The 13,479-nt window shown below is 44.4% G+C and overlaps 1 protein-coding gene across 10 annotated transcripts in view; it reads left to right on the top strand.

Annotated features, from left to right (window-relative positions):
* HMBOX1 (homeobox containing 1) overlaps nucleotides 1-13,479 on the top strand; it is a 116,066-nt gene that overhangs the window by 91,451 nt on the left and 11,136 nt on the right. For 2 of the 10 annotated variants that reach the window (XM_039383375.1, XM_039383376.1), the window contains 4 exons: nucleotides 8,446-8,528; nucleotides 10,762-10,857; nucleotides 12,290-12,384; nucleotides 12,541-12,672. In XM_039383375.1, the coding sequence (XP_039239309.1) occupies nucleotides 8,446-8,528; nucleotides 10,762-10,857; nucleotides 12,290-12,384; nucleotides 12,541-12,672 (406 nt within the window). The remainder of the gene's footprint in view (nucleotides 1-8,445; nucleotides 8,529-10,761; nucleotides 10,858-12,289; nucleotides 12,385-12,540; nucleotides 12,673-13,479) is intronic. The other 8 variants (XM_039383384.1, XM_039383378.1, XM_039383383.1 and 5 more) reach the window with 8 other exon arrangements.

The raw sequence follows: 13,479 nt of genomic DNA, 5'->3' as shown, positions 1-13,479 counted from the left end.
AGAGGATTTAATGCACATAAATATCCCTGTAGCATGTAGGTCTCAATTTAAATATTGCCAGTAAATAAAAGAGAGGAAGAGATCCCATTATTCATGCTTGGATGCCTTGTTAGGAAGAGCTTTGAAGGTGCTGTTCGCTCACACCAACCTCCTGTTGAAATATTATAGAACAGTTCTCACTTTATCATGTTGGTTTCTTGCTGGCTTCAAAAAAATTCCCCTTGTCCTTTTGTTTTAGGAACAATTTAGTGAACACTGTTGACTTTGGGGGTCTGTGATGCCTCTAAATTTGAGGATAGTCCAAATTGTAGCTGTTGTCTGCTGTCAGGGCCTTCAAGGTGCCTTAAGCAGGAGGTACCTGTGTGTTACAAATTGCTCCAAACTCCAGATCTCTCTGTTCAGAAGAGGCCTGTTGTGTCATTTCAAAAATACTCTTATCACCAAATCCAATTACAAGGAAGAGTAAATCACCACCTCCGATGTCTCAACTATTCTTTTTTTTTAATTGTTAATTATCTCGACAGTAGGGTGCTGGAGATTAGGAGGCACAGATTATCTGCTGCAAGTGTGAGGCTTTCAGAGCTATTATCAATTAATTCTGTTTTTAAACAAATTCTAGGATAATATTAACAGCTTGATAGGATTGTGGTCCTTGAGACCGCTGTCAAAATACTGAGAAAGTGATGTTTAAAAATGAAAAGCTTGTTGTTGCATTAGCTCTGAAGGTCATACAGCTTCTCCACTCCGGCGCAAGGTGTATTTTTGGCATTTTAATCTACATTGTAGAGTAGATTCCTGCTAAGAAACATCAGTAAAATGATTGTCTTGGAGTTCAGGCACTGATTTGTAAAACCAGAATAGAGCCAGCTCTATTGTATGAAGTTTTGTAATGCATACTGACTGACATTGTGGAATTTGCACACACAAACACATCCTGACATGGGAAATAATTTATTTAAGTGCTCTAAGTGATCTAGTCCTGTTGATCTCCTCCAGATTTGCACTTGCCATGAAAAGAAGTACAGGAATGAAACATTTCTTACAATGAGAGGCTTAAAAACTGTGCTGTCCCTGGCAATACCTTGGGCTTGAAAGCTCGAGCTGGGAATGAGATGCAGGTTTTAAAAAAACGAGGTTTTTTACAGTTTAGTTTCAAAGGTGATTTAAAGTTATGGTAAAGGTTCTACATTGGATAAAACCCCAATTTTTCACGTAGGGGCTGGATATCTCTGTAGGTCAGACAGAAGATCTGGGCTTAATGCCAGAATAGCTGAGAAACCTCTGGTCAGAGCTGTAGAAGGTCGGGTGGTTTCTCCAGTCCTGTGGATCCGTGGAAGTGTGGAATCCATTAGCTAAGGGATAGTGCTGTGGGGAAAACAGCAGAGAACCGTAGGCACCGTGTTCAGCAGTGGGTTTTTCTGGGCTGGGGATTTGTTCTTAGGTTTGTTTTGCTGCAGGAATGGCAGAATTGCATCCAGAGAGCTGCACTTCCCAGCCTTGCCTGGTTGTTTTGCAGTCCTGGGGGAAGGAGAGGACGGTGCCTTCGGTGCAGTTCTCGGCTCCATCAGAGTTTATCTGTGCAGGGTGTTATCTCCGAGCTTTAATTTTGCTGTCACAAATAGAAATGACTTTATATTGTGGGGTGAACTCTTCAGTTGACACCCCTGTCGTTATTACAGGATCTGTAGAAATATCAGTAGATGAAACGGATGGTGTCATCTGCTGACCTCTCTGGAAATGGCATTAGGGATATTCTTGGCCAGTATTTACTGGGAAATAAACTAGTCATTACACTTTCTGATGAGATTATGCTTTGAATGTCACTCCTCTGACAGTCTGTCTCGTGCCACGTGGAGATAAGATCTGAGGCACAGATGACAGACCAACTTCAGAAATATTTCCATTGATTTGACAGCCTGAATAATAGTTCTGTTAAAAGCCACAAAGACTCAAACAGTGACCTCTGGCTGCTGGGTGATACTGGGCTGATAAATCTACTAATGAGAGATAAATAGGTAAGTGAGTAGTTTCTGTGACTTGTCAGTGGAAAGCAGAAGAAGCCTTTGGAGGGAAACTGGATAGGGAGCTGGAATTACAGCTGGAATTATCAGAGATAAAGGAGCAGCTTGGACTCTCTTGTGTATTTTCAGACAGCAGAGGGTTTGGCAGGGAGCTCCATTCCTGGGGACAGCAGGATCTTCTGTTCATCAGCAGGGGTCAGCTGGGGAAAACGGGCTGATCCATTTTTCCATCCATCCATCCCTGGAGCCCGTCGCTCAGGCTTTGCTTCCAGCATCAGTTGAGGAGGATGTGTGGGAGCTGCTGTGGGAGGAGCTGGTCCCAGCTGCCTGTTCCAGCCATCTCCTGCCTCCCTTGGCTGCACAACTGCTGCTCTTGGCACGGGTGGGAAGCTGGACCAGGGAAACAGCCGGGCAGAAAACATTCCCACAGAAAGGGAATGAAGGAGAGGATGGGATCGTTCTTTGGTCTGTGCTTGAATTGTGTTAAGCTGAACTGCAGCCTGAGTTTCAGGGAAGATGGACTTCCCATCCCTGGAAGTGTTCCAGGCCAGGCTGGATGGGGATTGGAGCAACCTGGGCTAGTGGAAGGTGTCCCTGCCCATGGCAGGGGGGTGGAAGGAGATGATCTTTAAGGTCCCTTCCAACCCAAACCATTCCATGATTCAGTAATTCTGTCTGGGATCCCAACAAGAGTGCTGGGAGGTGAAACTCCCACATGGATGGAAGTGGGAGCCCAGGGATGCAAACACAGAATTCAGGGAGGGACTGAGCCTGCAGCACATCTGCTGTTGTCCATTAAATACCCATCTGTGTATTCCTGCCTCCTGTTATTTGCAAGGTAAATCATCCTTGTTCCAGGGACAGTGCCCTGTGTGCACACACCTGGATGAGCTCACCTGAGAGCATCGCCGACGTGAATTGTTACCCTGCAACACATTTGAGCCTCTCCACTTTAAATCACTCCCCCAGTTGGCAGCTTAACCACTCTGTCATGCTGTAAACTAAGCATTTCCCCAGCTGGGGGGTCCGTGGGTCAATTCTGGGGAGTTTATCTGGTTGGAAAAGCTCCGAACCTGCCCATCCTTCCGCCGCTCCGTAGCTTGGGTTGTTTCAGACCTTTCCCTGGCGGCTGCAGAGCTGACACAAACCAGCAAAACTTCCACTGTGGATTATCAGGAACATGCTTAATGCATCTGATAACTCAGCCTGGAGAACAGAAGCAACAGAAAGAAAGATTGGCAGCTATTGCAGGAATTCAGAGAGGGGCACCTTGGAAAAGAGGGGAGGGGAGGTGTTTGCTTCCATTACAGAGCCCGGGGCTGAGATGGATTCCCTCTCCATCATTGTCCTAAGCACATTATCCCTGAAAGAAAGAGGGTTTCTCTGAATCTGCAATTTTTCTGGGCTTCAGTGTTATTGAAATGAAACCGCTTCAAGGATATCTACATTCTTTACCATCATCTGGATTCTCATCTCATGTAAATTATTTGGCCACTTTTCATTTTAATCCTCCACTGTCATTTTCTACAAAAGAGATCATTTGGTTTCTTCATGGAAGGTATTCAGCTGACAGCTGCCCTTTGTCTAGAAAGCAGTGTGCCTTTGCAGAGTTACTTGTGCCTGCTCTTTTTTCCCCTTCCTTTTAAGTTCATATCTCTTCAAATTTTTCATCTGTAGCTTTCAGGAACTTTTCAGACTGTGAGCAGGCTGAGGTTTGTAGCTGTGAAGAGAAATTCAGACATCCTGCATTCTTCCCCTGTCTACCTGGCTGATAAGAAAGAGGACTGGAGGCAGATTAATTAATTTACTGCCTGCAAGAAGAACTGTAGTCAAAAGAATTCACAATGTTTTCACAACCTCTACATGAGCAAACAGAATAGTCAGTGATGAAGTCTTGAATTTTTTTTCCAGGACTTTTCTATCTTGAAAACTCAGTTATTCTCTCCTACTTTCCAGAAACTGTAGGATCATAGAACTATAGAATTGTTAAGGCTGGAAAAGACCTTTAAGATCAAGTCTAACCATCAGCCCAGCATCATGTTCCTCACTAAACCATGTCCTCAAGTGCCACATGTTGAGAGGTTTTAAATGTTGTACTTTGTTTCCTGGTGGATCACCCACAAGACCCATTAAGACCTTGAAGGGATGGGAATGAACTGGGATGCTTTGGTAGGTGGGTGTGCAGAGAATTTGGGGGCTGAGGCTGCAAATCAGCAATTGGGGCTGAGGGTTGTATATTTTTGGTTACCTGTAGCTGTGAGACCTTTTCCTTTAAGAGTGGGAGCTCCTGAGTGTGATCTCTGGTAAAGCAGCTTGCACCCCATCAGAGGGTAAAAGCAGGATATGGTCATGGAGAAAAATATTATAGCCTTAATAATTTAGGTTAGATTAGGAAGAGATTCTTCCCTGGGAGGGTGGGGAGGCTCTGGCACAGATTTCCCAGAGAAGCTGTGGCTGCCCCATCCCTGGAAGTGTCCAAGGCCAGGTTGGCTGGGGCTTGGAGCAAGTGGAAGGTGTCCCTGCCCATGGCAGGGGGTGGAATGGGATGATCTTTAAGGTCCCTTCCCACCCAAACCAGTCTGGAAGGTGCCTTTCCAGCTCAGTTCTGGTACCCACTTGGGTTTGTGATCTCCGTGAAAACACCTTACTGGCCACAGGAGCTGCCTGAAAACCTCTCCAATTTTTTTTTTAGAACAGGAATTTAGGATGAAAAAAAATTTCAGATTTTCAAGTGGGAATCGTTTCTCTTGTAAAAACGTTTAGTTAAGAAATTTATGTTAGAATTTGAAGAAGATGTTTCAGAATACCAAAAAATACGTCTTGATCTAATCAAATAAGTTTTGCTTCAGCTGTAAAATGTTTAGAGGTAAGAATTACTGTTTTCAGCGGTTTCTAAATCAAAAAAAAATGATTGGACTGCACAAAACTTCCTCGTTTGCCAGCAGAGGTGCCTCGTTCATGGCCCAGTTCTGAAATTTAGTTCCATCATGGGGAGATTTCCTGTTGTCCCAGAGAATCTGTAAGTGTGAGCCTAAGTTTTGTTGTGGTTGGAAAACATGAGCTGCTTTGCTGGAGCCAGGGAAAGCCTGGCTGTGGCTTGCAAAAGGGATGGTGTTGAGTTATGTGCCAAGAGAAGGATCACTCTTGGCTCTTGTGTTGTCTTTGCTGTGTTAATTGATGTCTCACGTTCTTGCATCAACATAAGAAAGGGCAGTTCAAGTACAAACTGATTCTTAATTTTATGTATTTTGTAATTTTTTTCCCATCAATATTAGGCATTGTCCAGCAGCTTTGTGACCACAGATGATCTCGAGCCATAATATCAGATGATATCAGGGCTTCACCTTCTGTTTTTAGGGCATCTTTGTGTAGATCCATCATGTTTTCTAGTTTTGTGGGGTTTCCTTTGTGGTGTTTGCTCTTGGCTTTTGACAGGTACCTCTAAGTAAAATAAATAACATTCACAGAATGGTTGGGGTTGGAGAGGACCCCTGGAATCATCTGGTCCAGTTTCCCTGCTAAAGCAGGTTCAGTAGAACAGTTTGCACAGGATCATGTCCAGGTGGGGTTTGAACATCTCCAGAGAAGGAGACTCCACAGCTTCTCCGTTCAGCAAAGGGAGTCCATAAAACTGCTGTTATGGCTCCCAAAATGGGCTGAGTTGATTTTTGTACACATGGTGTTGACCTGGATTCCTGATTAGGAGTCAAGATCATACAATATATTCATGTAAATAATAGTACAGCAGTTTTCAGCTGTGATGTCTTAATGTTCCTTTATCCCACAGCACTTCCAAGAGGAAATTATTCTTGGCTCTGGACAGAGAGTGGAGTGCTCTGTAGGTGTGAGAGCTGAGATTCTGTCATGAGACAGTTGAACTGGGATCCTGAGCTTCTGTTCCATCACTGACTACTGCAAAAAGCATTTTCTACTCTGTTTTCCAAGTTCTTCATTCTCCAAAAAATGCACCTTTGTGCAGAACACGACCCCTTTGAACAGAAATTTGCACTTTCAGATAGACCCACACATCACTTCAAAGGCTGAAATCAGGGAAGGATGATGGATATGGAAGAGGGGAGAATGTAGTTTAAAAAATGACCATGTCCAGAGGGTGTGATGTTTGTTACAAGTTCCCCTCTGGTCGAACAAAGACACCAGTCCATGTGTCAGGGAACTCATCCTTTTGTTAGATAATCACTTTAATTCCAGCCACTATCCCACTCTGTAATAGTAGAAGCATTGGCTGGCAAGTTCTCAAACTTTACAAATAACTTCAACAAAATTTTAACAAGTTCCCAACTCCCACAACAAACTCCAGGTCTCAGAAGTGCTGGCTGACAAGCTCTCAACTCTTACAGCTTCATCAAGCTCCCAGTCCTTAGAGCAAACCTGGCCTTGGACACTTCCAAGGATGGGGCAACCACAGCTTCTCCGGGTAACCTGTGCCAGGGCCTCCCCACCCTCCCAGCCAACAATTCCTTCCCAATCTCCCATCTCTCCCTGCCCTCTGGCAGTGGGAAGCCATTCCCTGTGTCCTGTCCCTCCAGCCCTTGTCCCAAGTCCCTCTCCAGCTCTCCTGAAGCCCCTTTTTAGGCACTGAAAGGTGCTGGAAGGTCTCCCTGGATCCTTCTCTTCTCCAGTTGAACACCCCCAGATCTCCCAGCTTGTGTCCAGAGCCTGAGACTGGATCCAGCCTCATCCAACTCCTCTCTGAGAAGGAGTTTAGGAAACAAGGGGGTTCACTCTGAATCACATCCCCAACTTCCATAAAAATCCCTCTAAATGGATTCCAATTGTCCCTTATCACAGAATTCCAGAATGGTTTGGGTTGGAGGGGACCTTAAAGCTTATCCTTCTACTATCCCAGGTTGCTCCAAGCCCATCCAACCTGGCCTTGGACACTTCCAGGGATCCAGGGGCAGCCACAACTTCTCTGGGAAACCCGTGCCTCCAAATTCCCTTCCCAAGAGCAGCTCAGAGGTGCAGGGAAGGAGCAGTGGGTGTTCCTGTGGAAATGTGTTGCCTCCAAGGCCCATGTAAGTCATATGGACATGACCTGCCCTCCATTTAGAGAAGGTGGAGCTATTCCTGTGGTTCCATTTGCTCCCTAAGCCAGCAAATCCCCTGGAATTACATTAATGCAGCAACTCACTGGGTAATGTGGGATTTCTCGTTCTCGCTGAGCAGCAACTTTGGAATAGGCCCCTGTTTGTGGGGATAGCTGGGAGTGTAAATAACCCTGGGAGCAGTGGGATGAAGAAGCAGTGCCTGAAATCCAAACTGAGTGTTCAGAAAGTGGGACAGAAGCAGTTGCTGTGTGGAACAGAATCCAGATTTCCATAGAAAGTGACTGGGCTGGGGCCAATCCACTGGAGGAGAAATATGAGCATGGAAAATAATAATTGCCTCAATATGCCTGAATCTCCTGCTACCAAATGATCCACAATTAAAGGAAATATCTGATTTTCCTAATCTGGAGCAGCTGTCCAACAGCTGAACCTGCTGCTGATCAAAGCTGATGAAAGAATTCCTAGGATTATGTGTTATGGATAACCTACAGGAAAAAAACAGTGGTAGTCCCTGCTTGTGGTGTGATTATCAGAGTCCACTGAAGTAAACAGGATGTTTTGTTGTTTTTAGTGCAGATCTGATAAGCTCTGTGGAATGTAAATCAGTTCATTAAAATTTGTAAAGCAGTTAAATGAAGTGAAAGAGGAAACAGTTTTAACTTCTGTGGGATGTTTACTGCACATGAAGTACAATAAAATCACAATTATTCTGGAAAAAAATACTATTGGAAACGTGCTGTATGTACTCAGTGTGGTGTTCTGAGGAAGATTTAAAAATTTTAAATCGTGGTTTTTAAAACACATAACCTGACTCTGGAAACCTTCCTGTGTCAATTTTGTGCCATCTGCACACTGAAGTATTGCAGTATTTGTGTGTTTGTGGGTCATACATATTGATAAGTATGTATGGATTAACCCAGGGATGGAAATAAATGGTGAACATTTATTTTCACCATATTCGTGAATCCTTCTACCTAAGCTGGGGTATGGCAGGGGGAAAAAAAGTTACAATAAACAAAAACCATACTTTGTGGTGTCTAAGACATGATGCTTCACTGGATAGTCTTAAATCTGATACCCATTGAATTGTCTAAGTTGTTTTATCTCCATATGCTGAGGTGACACTGCACATGCTGAGATAATCTTAATTTATTTGAGGCATTTGGGAAGTTTCCTCCACTCCACGTGGATGCAAGTGCAAGCTGATGTTACCTTATGCATAAAATTTACTGTATCTGTGGTACCTCTCTAAGACTGGTGTATAAATTAGCAGTTTACACCTTTTAGTGGAGCTGCTTTGGAACCTTCACGCTCTGATTTCTGAAAAAAACTTGTTTTTTTTCCCCTCCTTGCAGTTACTTCAATGAGAATCAATATCCAGACGAGGCAAAGAGAGAAGAAATTGCCAATGCCTGTAATGCAGTTATCCAGAAACCAGGTGAGGAGCTGCTCCTGGTGTCCTTCCCAAAAAGCAATTTGATTTCAACGCCTTGGGTTCAGACTGATGTTTGCAGGAGATCATACATAAAATCATAGAATTATTGAGTTGGAAAAGACCTCCCAAGATCATCGAGCCCAACCTGATAGAGCAGGTCCTTGAAAGGAGCTCATCTTTCCTGGATTTCAGTTTTCTTCACAGCTTCCAGACAGGGATCTCGGATTAGAACGTGGATATTAATTGAGGACGTTGTATTTGGGTCAACAAGCTGCATTTTCCCTGTTCCTGGAGAAGTCAGACTGGGAGAGGAGCATGAATATTCAGTGTGGTGTTAGTGGATGCACCTGCCTTTGCTTAGGTTTGCTAACCAAACATTTACATAGATGTCAGACCTTGTGTTTTGGATATATTTAGATTTTATATAACCAGAATAAAAATTAATGAACGGAAAGCTAAAGCTTGAGTCATGAACATAAACCCACAGAAATATTTAGGATGGAAAAGCTCTCTGAGATCATCCAGTCCAACCATCCCCCCACACTGCCAAGGCCACCCCTGCCCCGTGTCCCCAAGTGCCACATCCACACGGCTTTTAAATCCCTCCAGGGGTGGGGACTCCACCCCTGCCCTGGGCAGCTGTGCCAGGGCTGGACAACCCTCTTGGTGAAGAAATAGTTCCCAATATCCAACCTAAACCTCTCATGGTGGAACTTGAGGACGTTTCCTCCCATCCCATCACGTGTTACCTGGGAGGAGAGAGTGATCCCCACCTCGTTATCCTTTCAGGTCGTTGTAGAGAGATGGGACAGTCCCAGGATAGCACTGAATCAGACCAGTTTAGGCTGGAAGTGACCTCTGGAGGTCATCTGCTCAGGCAGGACCAAGGTTGTTCAGGGCTTTTCCTAGTTCAGTATCTCCAAAACTGGAGGTTTTCCTGACTCTGGCCCCTATTCCACAAGGTTGAGCACTCTCATGGCAAAGTACTTTTTCCTAATACCTATTGAAAAATTCCCTTCTTGCAGCTTTTATGTCTTTTGGCTGTGGGAGCAGAAAGATCTGTTGGGTAGAGCACCAAAGAGGTTAGGATTTGGTTTGTGGAGCAGCTTGGAACAAGCTGCTGAAACACAGTCCTGTCTCAGGAGCAGTGAAATACTGTCAGTGGTGCTGATGCACCAGCATAGCTATCAGTTTCCAGATTTTTCTTTCTTTCAGTTGTCTCATCTCTCCTAACTTACTTAAGTGTGCAGATTGCTGCAATTACACAGGTGCTTTGTATGCTGAATAAATAAACTTTGAGAAAGACTCAGAAGCAGGGGAGTCTCATCCCTAAGGAGCCTGCAGAGCACTGATGCAGCTACATGGAGTATTTTATACAGGGACAAGGCCAACTGAAGAGGCCAACTGTGATACTGAACCCCTCCAGTCTCCCCTCTTTTATACTGATGACCAGAAAAAGGAATAGTTTTCCATAGGTCCCTTGTGGTTGTCGGGAATTTTTTTGCTGATTTAAGGGTAAAAATCCAGTGATCTGGTTTCCAGCATCCACCCCTCATTCTCCCAAAAGATCATGAGTGTCCTGGCACATCTGGGAGGGTGTGATGAGTGCTGGGGGTTGAGAGAAAGGAAAGCAGATTGCAGGGGGATGCCAAAAAAAAAATCTCTTAGTTCATTTTTCTGCTGAAGAAAACATGTCATTGAACTGGATCCTCGTGGCACAGAGTAAGAGAAGGAGCCCAAGGGAAGGGGGTTTGTGGCAGGGCTGTGAATTGAATTTGAGTTTTGGAATCTCAGTTTTGTGCTTGAACTAGAAAAGCAGCCCTCCCTTCTCCCACACCACTGGACTTAGTTGGTTGAAGCTTCAAAGAAATTCCTGTATTTCAGATTTTAAAAAGAAGAAAAAGAAAGGCTCTTTTGTTTTTAGGGAGATATTTGGCATTTAGTGCCGTAACACCTGGACACACAGGACTTTGATTCACATAAAATTCACTTTATTCTCAGTTACAATAACTTTTCAGTGCTGCCTGTGTTTCAGGGGTTTATCTCTTGGAATCACAGAATGGTTTGAGTTGGAAGGGACATTAAAGCCCATCTCATTCCAATTCCCTGCCATGGGCAGGGACACTTTCCACTGTCCCAGGTTGCTCCAGGCCCCCTCCAACCTGGCCTCGGGCACTTCCAGGGATGGGGGGCAAATGTCTGAGGGTCTTTATTTTTACTTCTGTTCCTTTCCTAGGAAAAAAGTTGTCGGATTTGGAGCGAGTCACCTCCCTCAAAGTGTACAATTGGTTTGCCAACAGGAGGAAGGAGATCAAGAGAAGAGCCAATATCGGTAATGTATCACAGAGCCTCTTTGCAGGGGCTGCACTTGCTCAGGAGAGGTGGCAATTACATCAGAATATATTAGTGGGAACACTGGAGGTTCTGACAGTCTCTGTAGAAGTGTGGAGGAATTATGAAAATCAGCCCCTTGCTGTTCCAGATTTTTTGTGAAATACGTGCAGGAGTTTAGTTTGTGGAAGCCCGTCATCAGTGCAGGAAAAGTGGTGCTTTTACAAAGTTTTACTGGAAGATCAGCTTTAAAAAGCAAAGTGAGAAGTCTGCTGTTGGAGTTGTATTTCCCTATGCTCAGGTTCCTTTGGGTGTCCAGAAAATCTAAAATAAAACCTCAAAATTGTAAATAAGGGAGATTGAAACGTTGGTGGGTTCACAGCCTTGCCATGCTGTTTATTCTGGTTATACCTCTGCTCCTTCCAGCTTGCCAAGGTTTTCCACAGTGACAAGTGGCTGGAACAAAGTAATTTTTTTTTTTTCTTGATGATCAGGACAAAACAAAAGTCACTTCAGAGTGAACTCTGCAGGTTTTTAGTGTGAGGAGTTGATCGTAAGGAAATTAGAAGTGACTCTGAACTTGTAAGAAGGATACCTTCTAATGTGGAAAAGACATTCCAAGGAGAATAAACTCACCTCAGTGGCCAGGATTAAACAAACTCCTGGCATTTATGCCAAATTTTATGCCCTTACTTTATGCAGAGTTACTTTTGCAGCACATGGATGAACAGAGATCCATACCTGCCTATTACCAGGATTTTTATTTCTTTCAAATGCTCTTTATTTTTGCTTTTTTTCTGAGTAAGAAAAAATTCTTTTTACATGATTTAATGTATTACTGAAATTTAACCTGAATTTATTTTTTTAAATGAGAAATTGCTTCTAGAAAAGACTGGAGGGAACAAAGCAAACTTAGTCCAAGGTGGGTGGAGTGGGAGTTGTATCTGTGCTGTTTGGGCAGAAGGACTGGAAAGAGATTTAAAAGAACCAGAGGAAGCTTTAGATGCATGGATCCTACTAGAAGATGGATATGTTTGTTTTTAAATCCCTTAAGTGCCTTCAAAAATTTCTCCATCTATTTGCAGACACTCCCTGCCCCCCTCAAGCCCTGCCAGTCCAAAGTATGTGGGAAGAGCTACAGGGAATTCTTTTGCCACTCCAGTACATTAGAAATCAAGCTAATTTCTAGTAGGACTGGCTGGAAAACAGGGATTCTCACTCTCCAACAAATCTGTTAATTGGCAGGGAAGGATTTCAGGCTAACCAGTGTTTGTACATGTGCTCCCAAATACTGGAGAGTGAAGAGGAAGAGGCTGAGAACTAACTCTGTTCCTCCAGTTATTCCAGCTCCTTGAAAAAAAAAAAACCACCTAGTTACTTTAAATTACCCCAATGCATCAGATAAATTAGGGATCCATTTGCTTTTTTCGAAGAAGCAGCAATCCTGGAGAGCCATGGAATAGATGTACAGAGTCCGGGAGGCCATTCCAACAGCGACGACGTGGATGGCAACGACTACTCAGAGCAGGTGAGAACCAGGGCTGAGCCACGGGGCCCAAAAAGGGAGATTCACTCACACCTCAGGAGGCCCTTGACCTCTTGAAAGTTATCTCTTGGTTTTAATTTGGTTTTATGTCATTTTAATGGGGAAATTCACCCCCGTGGATTTGTTGCCTCCCCACAGGACGCTTGGCAAGTACGCAACGGGGAGGAGGAGGGAAGATGTTCAGAGGGAGGCAGAGAAGCAGAGAAGGTAGAAGAAGACAGGAGGATCTGCTCCAAACAAGCAAGTTACACCCCTCAAACCACAGGCAGTGTATGATACACGTGGGGAGAGTGTCAGCTCACCCAGTGCCCACCACACCTTGTGCCCTCCTTGGCTCTGTTATAGTTACCCTCCCTCAGGAGAGGATGTACAGGTCTTTAAACAGTTGCTCCTGTAGATCAGGCACCAACAAGCTTCCCTGAAAACTGGGGATCTCTTGCACCTATTCTTTATTTCTGCAAGAAATGCCCTGTTCTGACCTGGGCTACAGCTGCTGTGAGCGGCTGATCTGCCCCCAGACACTGTGCCCAGGACATTTTACATTCCCTGTGTCAGCCTTCCCCGGCAAGAAAATGAGCACTGAGCACCCTCCTGGAAGGTCCTGAGCTCCCTCTGCTTGTTTTGTGGGGGAACCTTTCAGGAGCATCTCAGGATCCATCCCTAAGACACTGACAGACAAAGGGTGAAGGGTGGGGGGAAAGGATTTGATTAAGTTTGACCTTTATTTGGCCTATTCCCTATTGTTCTGCAGCAATGTGCCACTATTTGGATTGTTTACATATTACCTGTCTTCTTTTTTTTTGTTCGTTTTTGCATTTTAATTCTTGCCTATTCTCTCCTTTCTTGGTTATTTTTAACCCTTGACAGCAACTTCTTTTTTAAATTCTCTAGCAAAAGAATACCCCTTCCCGCACTCTGAGCCCTCACCTACCCTAAAGTTGGTGACCCTTCCTTCACACACCTTCCTGACAGGTATTGCACCCCCTTCCCAATTTTCCTCCAGTGTTGGCCAAACCCCCCCAGGGCTGTGTGTGTGCTTGGCACCAGTGGATTCCACTAGTTCTCTCTTGGTTTTGA

Source organism: Pipra filicauda, unplaced genomic scaffold, assembly GCF_003945595.2.
Source record: "Pipra filicauda isolate LSUMZ 115617 unplaced genomic scaffold, ASM394559v2 scaffold307_size998922_pilon, whole genome shotgun sequence".
Taxonomy (NCBI): domain Eukaryota; kingdom Metazoa; phylum Chordata; class Aves; order Passeriformes; family Pipridae; genus Pipra; species Pipra filicauda.
This window is presented reverse-complemented; position numbering and strand designations above follow the sequence as displayed.